This window comes from Nicotiana tomentosiformis, chromosome 9, assembly GCF_000390325.3.
Source record: "Nicotiana tomentosiformis chromosome 9, ASM39032v3, whole genome shotgun sequence".
In the NCBI taxonomy this organism is placed as follows: domain Eukaryota; kingdom Viridiplantae; phylum Streptophyta; class Magnoliopsida; order Solanales; family Solanaceae; genus Nicotiana; species Nicotiana tomentosiformis.
In genome coordinates this window covers 90,206,268-90,222,320 of record NC_090820.1, presented here as the reverse complement: position 1 = coordinate 90,222,320, position 16,053 = coordinate 90,206,268, and the positions used below count along the sequence as shown (strand labels likewise).

Below are 16,053 nucleotides of genomic sequence, written 5' to 3'. Positions count from 1 at the left end.
AAGACCTGGGGAATCTGTAATTGTCCTCCTCGCCCGTCCCGTGTTTTTTTTGTTAGGTCGGAGCCGGTGTTGGTGATTGCTATTTGTTTTCTTCCTTGGTGACCGAATGTGGGTTCTCAAGAGTGTAGATATCGAGACCACCTCATCGACTGCGAATATCTCTTTTGCAGTCGGTTGCTCTCCGTAAACTGTTTTGATCCCTCTTAGTGTGGGGAGTTTCAATGCTTGATGCAGTGTTTAGGGTACTGCCCTCGTGTTGTGAATCCAAGGCCTCCCGCACAGAGCATTATATCTCATATATCCTTCGATCACATAGAACTTTTCTTCTTGAACGGTTCTGATAGTGTTTACCGCTAGGGTTAGCTCCTCTTTAGTGGTCTCACATGCCATGTTTAACCTGTTTAAAACTTGGACTGCAGGCACAATTTGGTCTTGTAGACCCAGTTGTTCCACGACCCTCGATCTGATGATATTCGACGAGCTACCGGGATCAATTAACACACGCTTAACTCGAGATTTATTTACAATTACAAATATTATCAGTGCATCATTGTGTGGTTGCACCATGCCTTTAGCATCCTCATCGTTGAAAGATACGGTTCCCTCCGGTACATAATCTCGAGTCCATTTTTCTCTTATAATGGACACTTTAGTGCGCTTTAACATTGGCCCATGGGGGACGTCAATCCCACCAATGATCATGGTGATGACGAGATGAGGCTCCTCTTGCTCGATCTGCTCGTTTGATTCTCTGTTCCTGAAGTGATTTTTGGCTCGATAACTCATAAATCCTTGGAGGTGTTCGTTATTGAATAGCCGGGCTACGTCTTCTTTCAGTTGTCTGCAATCTTCGGTTCTGTGGCCGTGAGTGCCATCATATTTACACATTAGGTTGGGGTCCCTTTGGGCATGATCAGATTGTAACGGTCATGGCCACGTAGTATCTTTGATGCGTCTGATGGTAGATACAATGCAGGAAGAATTGACGTTGTAGTTGTACTCTGATAACCTTGGTGCTTTCTTTGACCCGATGGGTCTATCAAAACCGTTTTTGCTCATGAGTCCTCGGTTATTATGACCTTGGTTGCTTCTTCTTTCACTTCTCACAGTGTTGCGTCTGGACCCATTACCCATTCGATCCCCATTGTATGGTTGATAACGGTCTCTATTCGATCTCGGTTCATGATCAATGGACCATTTAGGGTCTGTCACTAGTCCTGATGGGATAAACGGACCTGGAAGGGGTCCCAGACTGATCACATTCGACCCTGATTTTGGATTGATACCGGTTATGGACGTCGGCCCAAGTTACCGCCGGGTATTCTATCAAATTTTGTTTCAAATGCTGTAAAGCCAATGAGCTTCGAGGATTGAGTCCTTGGGTGAAGGCCTGAATGACCCAATCATATACGACCAGAGGCAGATCCATCCATTCCATTTGAAACCTCGACAAGAATTCCCTGAGTATCTCGCTATCTTTTTTTTTACCTTGAAAATGTCTACTTTCCTGGTGTAGACCTTGATGGCCCCGGTGTATGCTTTTACAAAGGCATTTGCAATCATAGGAAAAAAGTCAATAGAATTAGGGGGTAAGTTGTGATACCACATCATAGCTCCTTTCGACAAGGTCTCTCCGAAATTTTCAGCAGAACAGATTCAATTTCATCATGTTCCTAGTCATTTACCTTGATGACACACGTATAACAAGTCACATGTGCCTTGGGATTGGTTTTCCCATTATACTTTGGAATTTCTGGCATACGTAACTTCTTTGAGATCAGTTTCGGAGCTGCGCTTAAAGGGAAAGGCTTTTGGGCAAATGTTTTGGAATCCAGGCCCTTCAGTATTGGTGGTGCTCCCGGGATTTGGTCGACCCTGAAATTATAGGTCTCCACTTCTTTGTCGTTGGCTTCGATTTTCTTTTCTCTTTTGGACAAATGCTTCACCCGGCCTTTCTGTGGTCGGTTCCTTTCTGCGGGCCTTTTCCTGAGATGATTCGGGCTCAACTCTGCTGGGGGCTCAGCTTTGGTTTTGCAACTAGGCTATCATTTCCGGTTGAGCCTGTAACATTTTGAAGATCACGCGCAAGTTAATCATGTCACCTTAGCCATCGTGTGTACTCTGGGCTATCGATCGGGTTCCCCCGCGAATGCTGTTTTTAGGGTCAGTAGGTAAGTTTGCTTCTATCGCCATGTTTCATTTAGCATTAATCAAATCATCAACTGGGACTCCGTTGGGGTCAGCACGGGGCACCTCGTTGCTGGGTACCACGTTGTGGTTTTCTCCATAGTGGCCAGACTCAGCATCCACGTTCTAATGGGCAGATTGGGAGTTCGACATTATTAATCTGACCTAAACTTAAAAGATCAAATTAATCTCTCATGTATTGCAAAGTATGCCCATACATCCATTGTCAGCAGTCAATGCACAATATCTCTTGTGATCAACAAACTTCATAAGCTCATGGCGAGAGTTTTATGGAGAAATTCAGTAGATGGGAGGAGTAGACATTGGGCTTCTTAGGAAACTTTATAATTGCCGTATGAAGTGGGGGGAATAGGATTTAGATCAATTCATGATGTGTCTAAAGCCTTATTTTGCAAGCTATGGTGGAACTTTAGAACAAAATTATCTTTGTGGAGCTCCTTCATGAGCCAAAAATATTGTAAGAAGTTGAATCTTATAGTAGTTCCTTGGAGAGATAGTTCACATGTGTGGAGGAATATACTAGAGTGTAGGGACTACATTGAGCACCAAATTATATGGCAGCCAAAGATGGGATCCTCTTTATTTTGGTTCGAAAATTGGACTGAATTGGGTGCCCTATATTTCAGCACTCCTCCGGATTGTTTTTGTGATGAATCTGTCCTGAATGTATGTGAAGTGATGCAGAATGGGAGGTGGAATACAAATAGGTTAAGGGAGCTACTACCTGAGGAGTTGGATGACCATATTCAACAGAACATCAAGACACCAGTGGATCTTGAGGTACTGGACAAACCATATTAGATGTTTGTAACAAGGGGAGAGTTCAATATTAAATCTGATTGGGAATAAATAAGGAGGAGGAAGAAACCATGTAATGTATATAGGATGATTTAGGTGAAGGGATTACCCTTTAAGATTTCATTCTTTATATGAAAAGTTTGGAAGAATAAACTGCCTCTTGATGATTTTTTCAAAAGATTGGGTTATTTAATGGCTTCAATATGTTGGTGCTGCGTGCAACTTTAAAAAGAAACACTCTCTCATTTGTTTTTCAACTCATATGATGCCAGGAAAGTGTAATAGTATTTTCTATCATGTGTAGGAATAGCTATTGATGGATTGACATTCCACCAAGCTGTGGTGAAATGCTGGACAGTGCAGTTTATCCCAAGATTGCAACCAATACTTCAAGCTTTACCATCGATCATTATTTAGGAGTTATGGAAGAGGATAAATTATTATAAATATGGAGATGCAGTATCAGTTATAGGGTCATTTACTAGGTATCATCAACTCTTCAATATCTGGTAAAATTCAGAAAGCCAAGCCTCCAAAATGTTCTACATAAATGGCAAGACTTGATACATATGATGGAACAATATAGTCCTACATTTAAGTTCACTAAAATGTTGTGTGGGAGTTCCTTGGACATGGGTGGATAAAAGTCAATATTGATGGGGCATCGAGAGGCAATTCAGGCAGGAGTTTGATTGACTACGTATTAAGGAATGAAGAAGGAAATGTTGTGTATGCATGTGGCAAGAAAATACCACAAGGTACAAATACATAAGCTGAGGTGAGAGCGATTTTATAAGCATTGAGATATTGTGTAGAGCATGATTATATCCTTATTGATTTTCATACTGATTCGATGGTTGTCAAAAATATAATACAAGGAGTGTGGACTTCACTATGGTCTATGGCAGTGTATGTGGAGGAAATTAATGAGTTGATGAAGCGATGTCATTTGAAAATTTCTTATACACGCAGGGAGGGTAACCAACTGGCAGATCACATAGCTAACTATGCTCTAGATACATGTGAAATTGAATGCCACTGCTTTGGAGATCTAGACGTTAAAGGGAGAAGGATTGTGAATAGTGATAAGTTTCAATGCCCATATATAAGAGTAAAGGTTGCAAGAAGCTAGGAGGTGAGGAGGAAAGGAGTAGTAGGAGTAGGTTGAAATCTGTGAGCACAATGGATCATCACACTAAAATCCTTATGGAGGAGAGTATGTGGATCTTTTTTTTCACGAAACTAGTTTTCTTTTTGCAGGAAATGTTACTGTCTCCATGATCTATTCTTTGAACAACTTTCATTTGGTGGTATTAGTACTATGTACTTATTCCAATGGAAGGGAAGCAACAGTAGGCAAAAGCATAGAACTGGGGAATCAAAAGAAACATCTAGGTTATTACGACCTCATTGGGGAACTTTGTCATGTAACTCTACATGAACACTATTTTATTAGGTCAAGCATGGTAACTAACCTAGCAAGCAATTTCAAGATACAATCTTCAAGTGATGATACACACAAGAACAACAAATATGCCAGATGGACGAGGCAGTGTTTTTCAATGGTTTCTACGAGAGATTTGGATAGGAATGCATGGACATGGGTACCATCACAAACAATTAGGATGTACATGGAAGATATTCTGAGAGGAGCCTCACATTTTCATGCAAGTATCAGGTTAGAAATCTGGAAGCAAATGGCAAAGACAACATGAACATCGTTTTCTGGGTAGCAATGGAAGCATTCTATAATGTCTGCAGGACTCTATATTGTGCTACATCAAATGATTGTAGCTTATCTACACATGTGGTGCATTCTTATGGAGTTGATTTGGATTACACGAGTACTGGTATCAACATGAAGATGGGCCAAATTGGCAAACAAAACTGTGCAAATGAAGAATATGGCTACAATTGTAATAGGCTAGTTTTTATACATGTCTTTTATATTCTTACTAGGTCAAAATGTAATATCAGTTTTGGGTATCATAGGCCCAAACTTGGTAATAGGAAGCATGTATTTTACATATCTTATGGTCTTACTCCTTGTAAGACAACATGCTACATATTTTTCTTTTTTATTTTTATATATAAAAATTAGCCTAGGCACATTGCCTAGTGGATTTTTAAAAATAATAATATCATGAAGATAAACCCCTAAATCCTAAACCCAAACTTTCGATGTGAACAGTACCGTGAACAGTGCATGCGAGCTACTGTTCATCGCGGAAAACTGAAGCTTTGAGCTTCAAATGGCCACAATGGCCGGTGGCCAGCCATCTTTGTCGGCTGGTCAGCCCTTCCCCAGCATCGCACAATAACATACAACAAAAAACTCCAATCCAACCTCCCTAGATTTCTCAAAGATTTTGAAACCAAATACGTTAAATCATCCAGCGATGGCTACTGCTGCAAATTCAGTGCAGCCCAATTCGATGCGACGATCTACTTTCTTGAATGGTCATCAAGTTATTAGATTCAAAGTGGTGGAAGTCAAACGGATGAATGTTATTGAGGGTCTTCAATATGCCGTCGTCAAAAAACTCTCATATGGATCTCCGGAGATTCATGAACTTCGCCGAATCATACCAACACAGTGTGGCATCAAATGGGAGTACAAGATCAAATTTCTTAGAGATCATCATGTGTTAATTAGATTAACTCTATGGCAAGACTTCTTCGATTTCACATCGAAGAGTACATACTACATCAAATCCAAAGATGGGTACGAATACCAGTTGCAAACTCTTATTTACGATGCAAAATTTAAGGAGGGTGAAGAAACTCTGATGGCGATGACGTGGATTTATTTTTCGTGACTGCTGCCTACGTTTTATGTAAAGAAAACTCTGTTTTCCTTAGCTACAGCTGTGGGGAGGCCCCTGTGTCTTGACACGGTGACGATAAACAAAACTAGGCCGCGTTATGCTAGAATAAAAGTTCTAGTTGATTTATTGGCCGAGCTACCTAGGAGGATACGTCTGGACATCGATGATGAAGTTACTGGAGAGGTAAGAATAGAGTGGGCAAAGGTTTACTATAACATGTTGCCAAAATATTATAAGCAGTGTAAGTTTCAAGGCCACAATGAAATCGAATGTTGGCGATTGAACCCCGACCTAGTCGAAAGTCGAAGCAATGACAAGAGAGCTTCTTCTGCTACATTTCACAATGTCACAGCTGCAGTGGAAGACCAGGGGAAAACAAAAAAACATAATGCCCCTTTAATGATTCTCACGAGCGGAAAAGTTGTTGGGAATGTGACTAAAATTGGGCAAGAAATCGTGCCAGTTGAGAAGATTACTCAATAGGTGCAAGCAACTAATAAATTTGCAATCATGGAAATGGATAACAACGAAGATAATGAGAAGAATCAGATTGTTGCGATAGAGGAAAATGCTCAACAAAATGGACATCATAATTTTAAGAAAAATGGTATTAGAAATCCTGCAGCACCTGGCAATGCGTCTGGTAATGGCAAGGAACTATAGAAAGAAGTTAGGGATAACCGTGGCAAGAATGTTGTTAATCAGAAGGAAACTCATAGAACTAATGAAAAAGAAATAATCTCAGTTAATCAAGGTGGAGAGCAACAGGTGCGAATGGGAAATAAATTTGCAATATTGGAAATTGAGGAAGTTGGGAATGAGGATACTAATGTGATGCAGAAGAAGACTCAAAAATATGTTCCTAAAACAGTTGAAAATCTAAATCCAGCAACTCCAGTGTTTAATCCTAACTCATATGGGATTGGATCAACTAATGGTCGTAAGGATACTACTCCAAGTGAGAAAGAAAAGGTGACAGCTGTAGCAAAGGAATCAACTTCTCATTGGGTCCAAAGAACTTTCAAATACAATGCAGTGGGAATTAACACATCATGCCAGGACATACCATCACAAGACACCATGGTGGATAGGGAATTGGCCAAAACTCCCGACAATCGAACTAGGGGAACAACGTTTCCTAAGGTGAATGAGAGAGTTCAATGGAGTGGAGTAAGGTTATGGTCTAACCAAATAGTGGAGGTTTCAGATGAAGGTGAAGCTCCAGATGGAGCACCAGTTGATGATGAACCAGCTGACGATGATCAAGAGGGAGAAGAGCAAAGTGTAAATGGTTATCCCATTGTTACAGCTAACAACAATACCGATGTTAATACAAACAATGTTAATGAGGAGTCAAATGTTCAGGAAGCTGGCAAGGACAAGCAGATTGCAACAAATGGTAATGGAATTGATATGGAGAAGTTTGCAGGAAGAGGATCTGATGCTGTAGATCCAGGTGGAACAAGGGAGATTGCAGTATCTAAGAAAAGTGTTGTTGCTAACTTAAAGGTACTTACAAATACTGGGAATGAGCAACTGCCTACTGCACAACTTGCAGATGTACCTAGTACTGCTCCATTGGAAACCACACAACTGAAGCTGTAGAAGAAAGGAGAGGATCAATCAGTGGTACCTAAACCTCACAATATAAATTCTATGACTCTATTGGGGTAAGGATGCCAATGATGTAGATGAGAAAATTAATAGAATAGGCAAGGATATGGATCAAGAGTATACCGCCTAGAATTTTCAAAATGTAGCAAGGCAAGGGATCTATCACCTAGGCATATGGAAAAGGCTAAATCAGCAGCAAAAGGAAGGAAAAGGCAGCAGAAAGATAACAACACTGTGCACACAAGTGGTGTACAAACAAGGATGACTCTGACCAAATCAAAAAATCAGTGATGGATGCTCTTATTTGGAACATACGGCCAGTTAATACACAACAAGCCTTTGAGAGGCTGATCAAAATGCATAGGCAGAATCATTATGAATTTATAGGATTAATGGAGCCAATGCAACAGGCTAAAAAACTGGAAAGGTATAGAAAAAAAATTGGATTTGCACAGGTAATTGCAAATGTATCAAACAAGATTTGGACTTTTATAGATGAGATATTTGATGTTACTATTATGTATAACATGGTGCAGCAACTGACACTAAGGCTCGTTCATTCTGAAACACATGTAGAATTGATTCTTACTTTGGTATATGCTAAATGTGATGCCATCTAAAAAATAGAGATGTGGGACTCAATATATGCAATGGCAAGGGACATGACTATGCCATGGCTTGTAGGTGGAGACTTTAATGTTATTTGGGATGAAGAAAAAAAGTATGGTGGTTTGCCAGTGTCTTTGAATGAAACTGATGACTTTCAACACTACATCAACACTTGCAACTTATTTGATCTTGGCTTCCAAGGTAGTATTTTCACTTGGTGGAATGGGAGGGCAGAAGAAAACTGTATTTTCAAGAGGTTAGATAGATGTCTAGCAAATGTTGAATTTCAGCATACCTTCCTAGGAATTGAAGTTACACATTTGTCAAAGATAGGCTCAGACCACAGTCCTATGCAACTAAAGTGTGATATAGAGGTTTCTCCAGTGAAGAAACCTTTCAGATTTCTTAATTTCTAGGTCGAGCATGAGTCATTTAAGAAAATTGTGAGAGAGAACTGGAAGGCAGATTTTAGTGCAAGCCCATTTGTCATGTTCAATTATAAGCTGAAGAAATTAAAAAAAAAAGGCAATGTCAGTGTGGAGTAGAGCAACCTATGGCGACATTTTTCAGAAGATTGCAAGCTTGGAGGAGGTAGTATTGGTTCATGAAGCACAATTTGAAGCTAATCCTACCAAACTGAACAGAGAAAGATTGCACAAAGTACAAGCAGAGTTGATCAGATTTCTTACCTTGGAGGAAAAATATTGGAAGCATAAATCAAGTATGGCTTGGTTCAAAGATGGTGACATGAATACCAAATGTTTTCATACTCAAGTCAAGGGTCGAAGGAAGAGGCTGCATCTCAAAAGGATTCAAAACAGTCAAGGTATGTGGATAGAAGATGATGAAGAAATTGTTGTGGAAGCTGTTAACTTTTATAAAGAACAGTTCAAAGAAACCACTATGCCAACTTCATTTCACATTTTAGATCGTGTGCCAACTGGTTTATATGGAGCAGAACTCAGAACTAATGAAGCAACCAACAAAAGATGAGGTAAAAAATACAGTAATTGGTTTGAATGGAGATAGTGCAGGGGAACCACATAGATACACATGCAGATTTTATCACTCATGTTGGGACATAATAAGGGATGAAGTATTTGACATGGTGATAGCATTTTTCAATAGCCATGAATTACCAAAATGAGTGACTCACACTAACTTGGTCCTACTCCCAGAGAAAAAATAGGTGACTACATTTTCTGATTTGAGGCTAATAAGTCTTAGCAACTTTACCAATAAACTGATATTGAGAGTGTTACATGAGAGGCTAGTGGGACTACAACCTAATATTATATCTGAAGAATATGCTGGCTTTGTGAAAGGGAGGAGCATTGTTGAAAATTTATTTCTCACGCAGGAGATAATTACATATATAAGACTTAGAACTAAAATTGGAACAAATGTAGTTATGAGGCTTTATATGACTAAGGCATACGACAAGTTATCTTGGCTTTTTCTTACTAAGGTGCTTAGGAAGATGAGCTTTGCAGAGAGATTCATTGGCATAATTTTTGGCATTGTCTCAAATAACTGGTATTTTGTTCTTATCAATGGCCAGGCACATGGCTTTTTCAAATCACCGAGAGGAGTCAAACAAGGAGATTCATTGTCGCCTACATCATTTATCCTAGCTGCTGAAGCACTGTTGAGGGGGTTAAATGCTCTACATTTGAACCTGTACTTTTGTATCTTTGGCCTACCTAAATGGAGTCCTAAAATAAATCATCTAGCCTTCGCAGATGACACTATTATCTTCTCTTCATCTGATGCTATTTCACTTCGATTAATTATGGAAGTGTTAGGAGCATATGAGGCTCCATCTGGGCAGCTTTTGAATAAAAGCAAGTCAGCTATTTATATGCATCACTTAACAGATGTAGAGGTAGCAAATAAAGTGAAAAGGGTCACTAGTATCGAAAGGCAAGAATTCCTATTCATGTACCTAGGTTGTCCCATGTTTTACGCGAGGAGAAAAATGGATCATTATCAAAGTTTGATCACTAAAGTACTGGACAAATTACAATCATGGAAGGGGAAGTTGCTTTCTATAGGTGGCAGAGCAGTCTTGATTGCTCATATACTGCAAAGTATGCCCATACACCTGCTTTCAGCAGTCAATCCTCCCAACTATGTAATAAACAAGCTACACAAAATACTTGCACAATTCTTCTGGTGCAGTTCAGTAGGAGGAAGCAGCAGGCATTGGGAATCTTGGAACACATTATGTATGCCATATGTTGAAGGTGGAATTGGCTTTCGATCTTTGCACGATGTATCTAAGGCACTGTTCTGTAAACTATGGTGGAACTATAGAACCAAGCCAAGTTTGTGGAGCTCTTTTATGAGCCAGAAATATTGTAAGAAAATGAACTCAGTGATTGTGCCATGGAGGGAAGGGTCTCATGTATGGAGGAAGATGCTAGAGTGTAGGGATTTAACCGAGCATCAAATAAAATGGCATCCAAAGATGGGGTCGTCACTCTTTTGATATGATAACTGGACAGATCTAGGGGCTTTGTACTTCATTGTTCCACAAGATTTTTGGAGGGATGAGTCCATTCACAATGTATGGGATGTGGTTGAGAAGGTGATTGGAATGTGGATAGATTGCTGGAGGTTTTACCTGAGGAGTATGCTATGCATATTGTAGAAAACATCAAGCCACCTCCTGTAAATGAGGTACTTGATGTGCCTTATTGGATGTTGGAACCTCGAGGCTATTTAAATGTTAGAACTGCATGGGAGTATGTGAGAAGAAGAGATGAACCAAGGGTAGCTTACAAGATGATTTGGGTGAAGGGGCTACCATTCAAAATTGCATTCTTCATGTGGAAAGTTTGGAAGGCAAAACTGCCTCTAGATGACTTAATGAAGAGGCTGGGTTACCTTATGCCCTCGAAATACTGGTGTTGCACACAACCTAAGGAAGAAACTCTACAACATTTATTCTTCAACTCAGAGACTGCTAGAGATGTATGGAGATATTTCCTCTCGAGGGCACATATTGATGTATAGGGATTGACAATGCATCATGCTATCACAAAATGCTGGACTGCCAAAGTGTGTGATAGACTCAAACCAATTATGTAGGCTTTGCCTTCCTGTGTAGTATGGGAATTATGGAAGAGAAAGAATAGCATGAAATATGGTGATGATGTCTCAACCAGTCATGTGATATATTAAGTTTCATCGACTCTTCAAGCACTTGTGAAAGTAAGGAAACCAGGAGTGAATAATATTCCTCACAAATGGCATGAACTATTAGCAATGATAGAGAACTATACACCTAGATTAAATATTAGAAAAGTAGTTTGGGAATTACCAGGATAAGGCTGGATTAAAGTGAACACAGATGGTGCCTCGAGGGGAAATCCTGGTAGGAGTGCAATTGGATATTGTGTAAGGGATGAATATGGATACATTGTGTTTGAAGCAGGGAAGAAAAGAAATGAAACAACAAACATTGAAGCAGAGGCAGAGGCTATTGTAGAAGCACTAAAATTCTGCAGAATGCAGTAGTACTCCCAAGTGTGTGTCCAAATTTACTCGATACTTATGAAGAAAATTATGGAGGGATCGTGGAAGCCACCTTGGAGTATAGCAGACCAGATTGAGGAAATTATGCAGATATTGAATGGAGGCAATTATGTTGTGTCACGCATTTTTAGAGAAGGGAACAAATTGGCTGAACATCTTGCCAATTATGCACTAGATCATGGGAATAATGAATGTCAAGAATTTTTCCAATTATATACCCAAGGGAGGAGAATAGTCAATGAAGACAAGTTACAATGTCCATACTTGAGGGTAAAGGTTGCCAAGAACTATGGATCAAGGAGATAAAGAAGTATAGGGGACATGAGCGTGCATTGGACCAATATGTTCGAATCCCTAGGGAGGAGAACATGTTGTGATCAATTTCCACTAACTTTGTTTTCTTTTTGGCAGGAAAAGTTACTGTTCTCATGCCTTATCATATTATACGATTTCATTGGGTGGTATTAGCACCTAGTGCCATTCCCTTGAAGGAGTTATTATGGTAAGCACAAGCATGAAGTCCAAAGTACCACACATGTGGTTCATGGACATCAAAAGATTCAATACCTTCATGCACCAAAGGTCATTAAGTCACAAAGATGGTACAACTATTAGAGGGAATCAAAGCAAAGTTCATCATGACACACACAACAGGAATGCACCAAGGTTGGAAAGCAGGAATATACTGCCCAGAAATATGCAACATTTTTTGTTGAAAATGGAACCAAAGGGAATACTATGGAACAGTTCAATACAATACATGGCATCAGCAGTTCAAACAGGGAGCTAGACAAAATTACACAGGAATTGTCATATATGTTTCACTGCAGAGAAGTTGGAATATGTTGGAGATCAAACAAGCAATCACCATGATCAAACTTTTAGGGGGGAGAACATGGTGATAAATGTTTTCACTAATGTTGTGTTCTTTCTTGCAGGAATCGTTACTGTGGCCATGCACTACTCTTTGAACAACCCCCAGTTGGTGGTATTAGTAATAAGTACTCATTCCACGGGGGGAGGGGGGGGGGGGAGCAAAGGTAGGTACAAGCATGCCATTGAATATTCAAAGGAATGTGCAAGGTGATCTTGGTAATTTGACAGATTTGAGGCAAGGCAATCTCCATGCTCTTCACAAGCCAATAAATGGAATCACCATCACAAACAGTGATCCTAATCAAGTTGATAAGGGCAGGAACAAAAGAAAATATTCAATACTACCCAGTCTCTTGTGGCCGAGACAGTGTAGATTGAGTCATTACGCAGGTTGTATGATTTTGATTTCCAAGGACCCCTATACAAAAACAACATCTCTGATATGCAAGGAAGATGGGACAAGAGAGGACACACATATTAGTGCATCAACTGTAGTGAAACTCTGGGCAAAATGTAGCATAGGAACAACACTACTAAGACAGTGCATGCTCACACATGCTCCTAAGTGCTGGACATTACTGGTAAGCATACAACACTTAGTGCATCTCATGATTAGTGGAAAAATATCAACTATGGAAAACAACACAAAAAGTGCATCTCATGATTAGTGGGAAAATATCAACTATGGAAAACAACACAAACCAACTGGAAAAACTGCCGAGGTTGTGTGTCTAAGCGACAACGTTATGCACATTTTTTTTGGATGTAACTCTGGATCTTATGAATGCATCTGGGACCCAAATTAAAATGGAGCTCATTCACGTAATATCTAAACACAAGGTACATGGAGGTAGGGCAATAACACAAGGTACACAGAGGTAGGGCAATAATTATCACTATGGGGCCTCATGAATATGGGGGTAACAACGTCTTGCTCGAACATCACTGGACAGAAGAGCCACTGTCTCGTGCAGGTGGCAGTGGCATTTCTAGCAATGCATATGAGGAAATGACGACGCCCCAACCAAACAAGAAGTACGTACCAATTGAAATGCTGAAGACTGGGCCGTGTTCAATTGAAATGCTGCAAATTGACAATGGCTATGTACAAAGTAGTGGAACGCTACTAATGGACTTAATGATTGATGGCTTACCTTGGCTAGTTGTTAAACTACATTTTCTTCTTCTACTTAGCATACAACATGTACTATCGTCATCGAGCATTAAGATCGATTCCGATAATAGGGGCTATGTAATTGTCAATTTTTTATTTCTTCCATTTTATAACGCATCACAGATTTTGTTTTTCTGCTTTTGTTGATATATATAAAAATTAGCCCTAGGCACTATGCCTAGCGGATTGCCAAAAAAACAAAACCCCTAAACCCTATGTTGGTACAGTACTTCACATGGATAGTATTAGATCAAAATGTACTACCAATTTTTAGATTCATCAACTCAATTTCGGTAATAGGTGCTATGTAATTCTCATAGGTTATTTCTTTACATTGTGTAAGACTCTACACTTCTTATTTTATTTTTATTTTTTCGTATATATAAAAACCAGCTCTAGGCACCTTTCCTAGTGGATTGTTTTTTTTTAAAAAAAGGCCCCTAAACCCTAAACCCAAGAATGCTCATGCCTCAATAGGAATGCGTCAGTAAGTGATATCAACATGAAGGCGGGCCAAATTGGCAAACAAAACTGTGCGAATGAGGAATATAGCTATAAATGTAATATGCTAGTTTTTATACATGTCTCAATAGAAATTGAAAGGTAAGGTCTAGTTGAGTAAGTGTTTGTTATATGTTCTATCCTTTGAAAAATATCCAAACGGCTATGAGATCATTCGCCCTCATGAGACTTTGCCGGTAGCCACACTATGAGCCTCATATGAGGCTGCCATCATAAGCCAATGGAGGTGCACAAGGATGATTATATAGAAAAAGCATAGAGGCAACACTACTGTAGATTTTTTCCCCTTACTTGTACTCTTCCTTTGTGGTTTTTTTCTTTTTTATTATTAATAAAAATACCTATTAGGAAGCCTGTCTAGTAGTATAATTTGCTAAAAAAAAACCAATACTGCACAAGGCTTCTACTAATTATGGTGTGGTAGTGCATCTATTATTCATAGGATTGTAAGACTGCACATATGATCCTCCTCTTTGTTCATGAATTCTCACTGTTTGGTCATAAGCTGGAGGCTATCATTTCAGTTGAAACATAAATGCAACTGCTGCTTGATATTGGGGAACATATTTGCAACAATATAGTGTCTTATCAATTTTTCAGTGGTATTAGTGTGGTTTCATGTTCAACATGGAGATGAAAAGGCACTATATTGTACATATTCTTCAAGCATGCAGTCCTTGTTTAATCCAGATGTTCCTATTAGCCTCATGACTGATTACAAAGACAAATGGAATACAACATTGAGGAGGTCGTGTTATATATGATTATATCAATTTTGGATAGCTAACATTTTGTATGATTTGGACCCATGTTTGGGATAATTTATGTATATATATATATATATATATATATATATATATATATATATATATATATATATATAAGCCATTAGGCAGCCTGCCTAGTGGTATATTTGCTTAAAAAACCCAAAAATACAAAACAACACATTTGAGAGCTCTGGCGACATGCAAAAAGGAGAAGACTGAGGCGAGCTTTATCGCGAGAACTGCCATCGCCATTCTGGTTGGCGGCCAGCCTTCTTCAACGGCTGGTCTACCTCCCCCACTAATACTAAAACAAATACAAACAATCCCAAGCCCTTACATTATTTAAACATATTGAAACCAGTCGTGATGAACTCTCCAGGCCATGCGAACCCTAGTTTGAGCCACACAATTAATCCAATATCTCTAAGACGTTCAACCTATTTGCATGGATAACCGCTGGTGAAGTTTACAGAAGCAGAGGTCGAGTGCATGAATGTGTTAGAAGGATTACAATATGTTGTAGTATGTAAGTTATCATATGGGTGGCCTGAGCTACCAGAACTACGTCGCATTATTCATTCTCAATGTGGAATCAAAGTTGAATGCAGTGTTGGATTTCTTAGGGACAAGCACGTTTTAATTATATTAACATTATGGGAAGATTTCATTAACTTTTTGTCGAAAAGATTTTATTATGTGAAAGCCAAAGATGGTTATGAATATCAGTTGAAGACGCTAATTTATGATGCAGAATTTAGGGTTGGGGAAGAACCTCCTAAGGTAATGGCGTGGATTTCTTTTCCAAACTTTTTGCCTACTTTTTTCGTCAAGGAATGTCTATTTTCTTTAGCTCTAACTGTGGGAAAACGTTTACATCTCGACATGGCTACTATTAACAAAACAAGATCTAGTTGTGCAAGAGTTAAAGTTCTTGTGGATCTTTAGCTAATTTACCAAAGAAAGTACGTATGGATATTGAGAATGAGGCTAATGGTGAAATAAGGACTAAATGGGTGAAAATTCAGTATGATTACTTTCCCAAGTATTGCAATGAATGTAAGCTTCAAGGCCATGATGAATTAGATTGTTGGAGACTTCACCCAGAATTAATGAAAAG

At 39.2% G+C, this 16,053-nt stretch overlaps 2 protein-coding genes across 2 annotated transcripts; one reads left to right on the top strand and one right to left on the bottom strand.

The window, feature by feature from the left end:
* Positions 1-237: 237 nt before the first annotated feature.
* On the bottom strand, positions 238-888 carry LOC138899179 (uncharacterized). Its single transcript, XM_070185310.1, has one exon. The coding sequence runs from the start codon at positions 886-888 to the stop codon at positions 238-240; it is 651 nt and encodes a 216-aa protein (XP_070041411.1).
* A 7,189-nt stretch (positions 889-8,077) lies between these two features.
* LOC138899178 (uncharacterized) lies at positions 8,078-8,473 on the top strand. Its single transcript, XM_070185309.1, has one exon. It carries the CDS (start codon positions 8,078-8,080, stop codon positions 8,471-8,473), a length of 396 nt encoding a protein of 131 aa, XP_070041410.1.
* Positions 8,474-16,053: the final 7,580 nt, after the last annotated feature.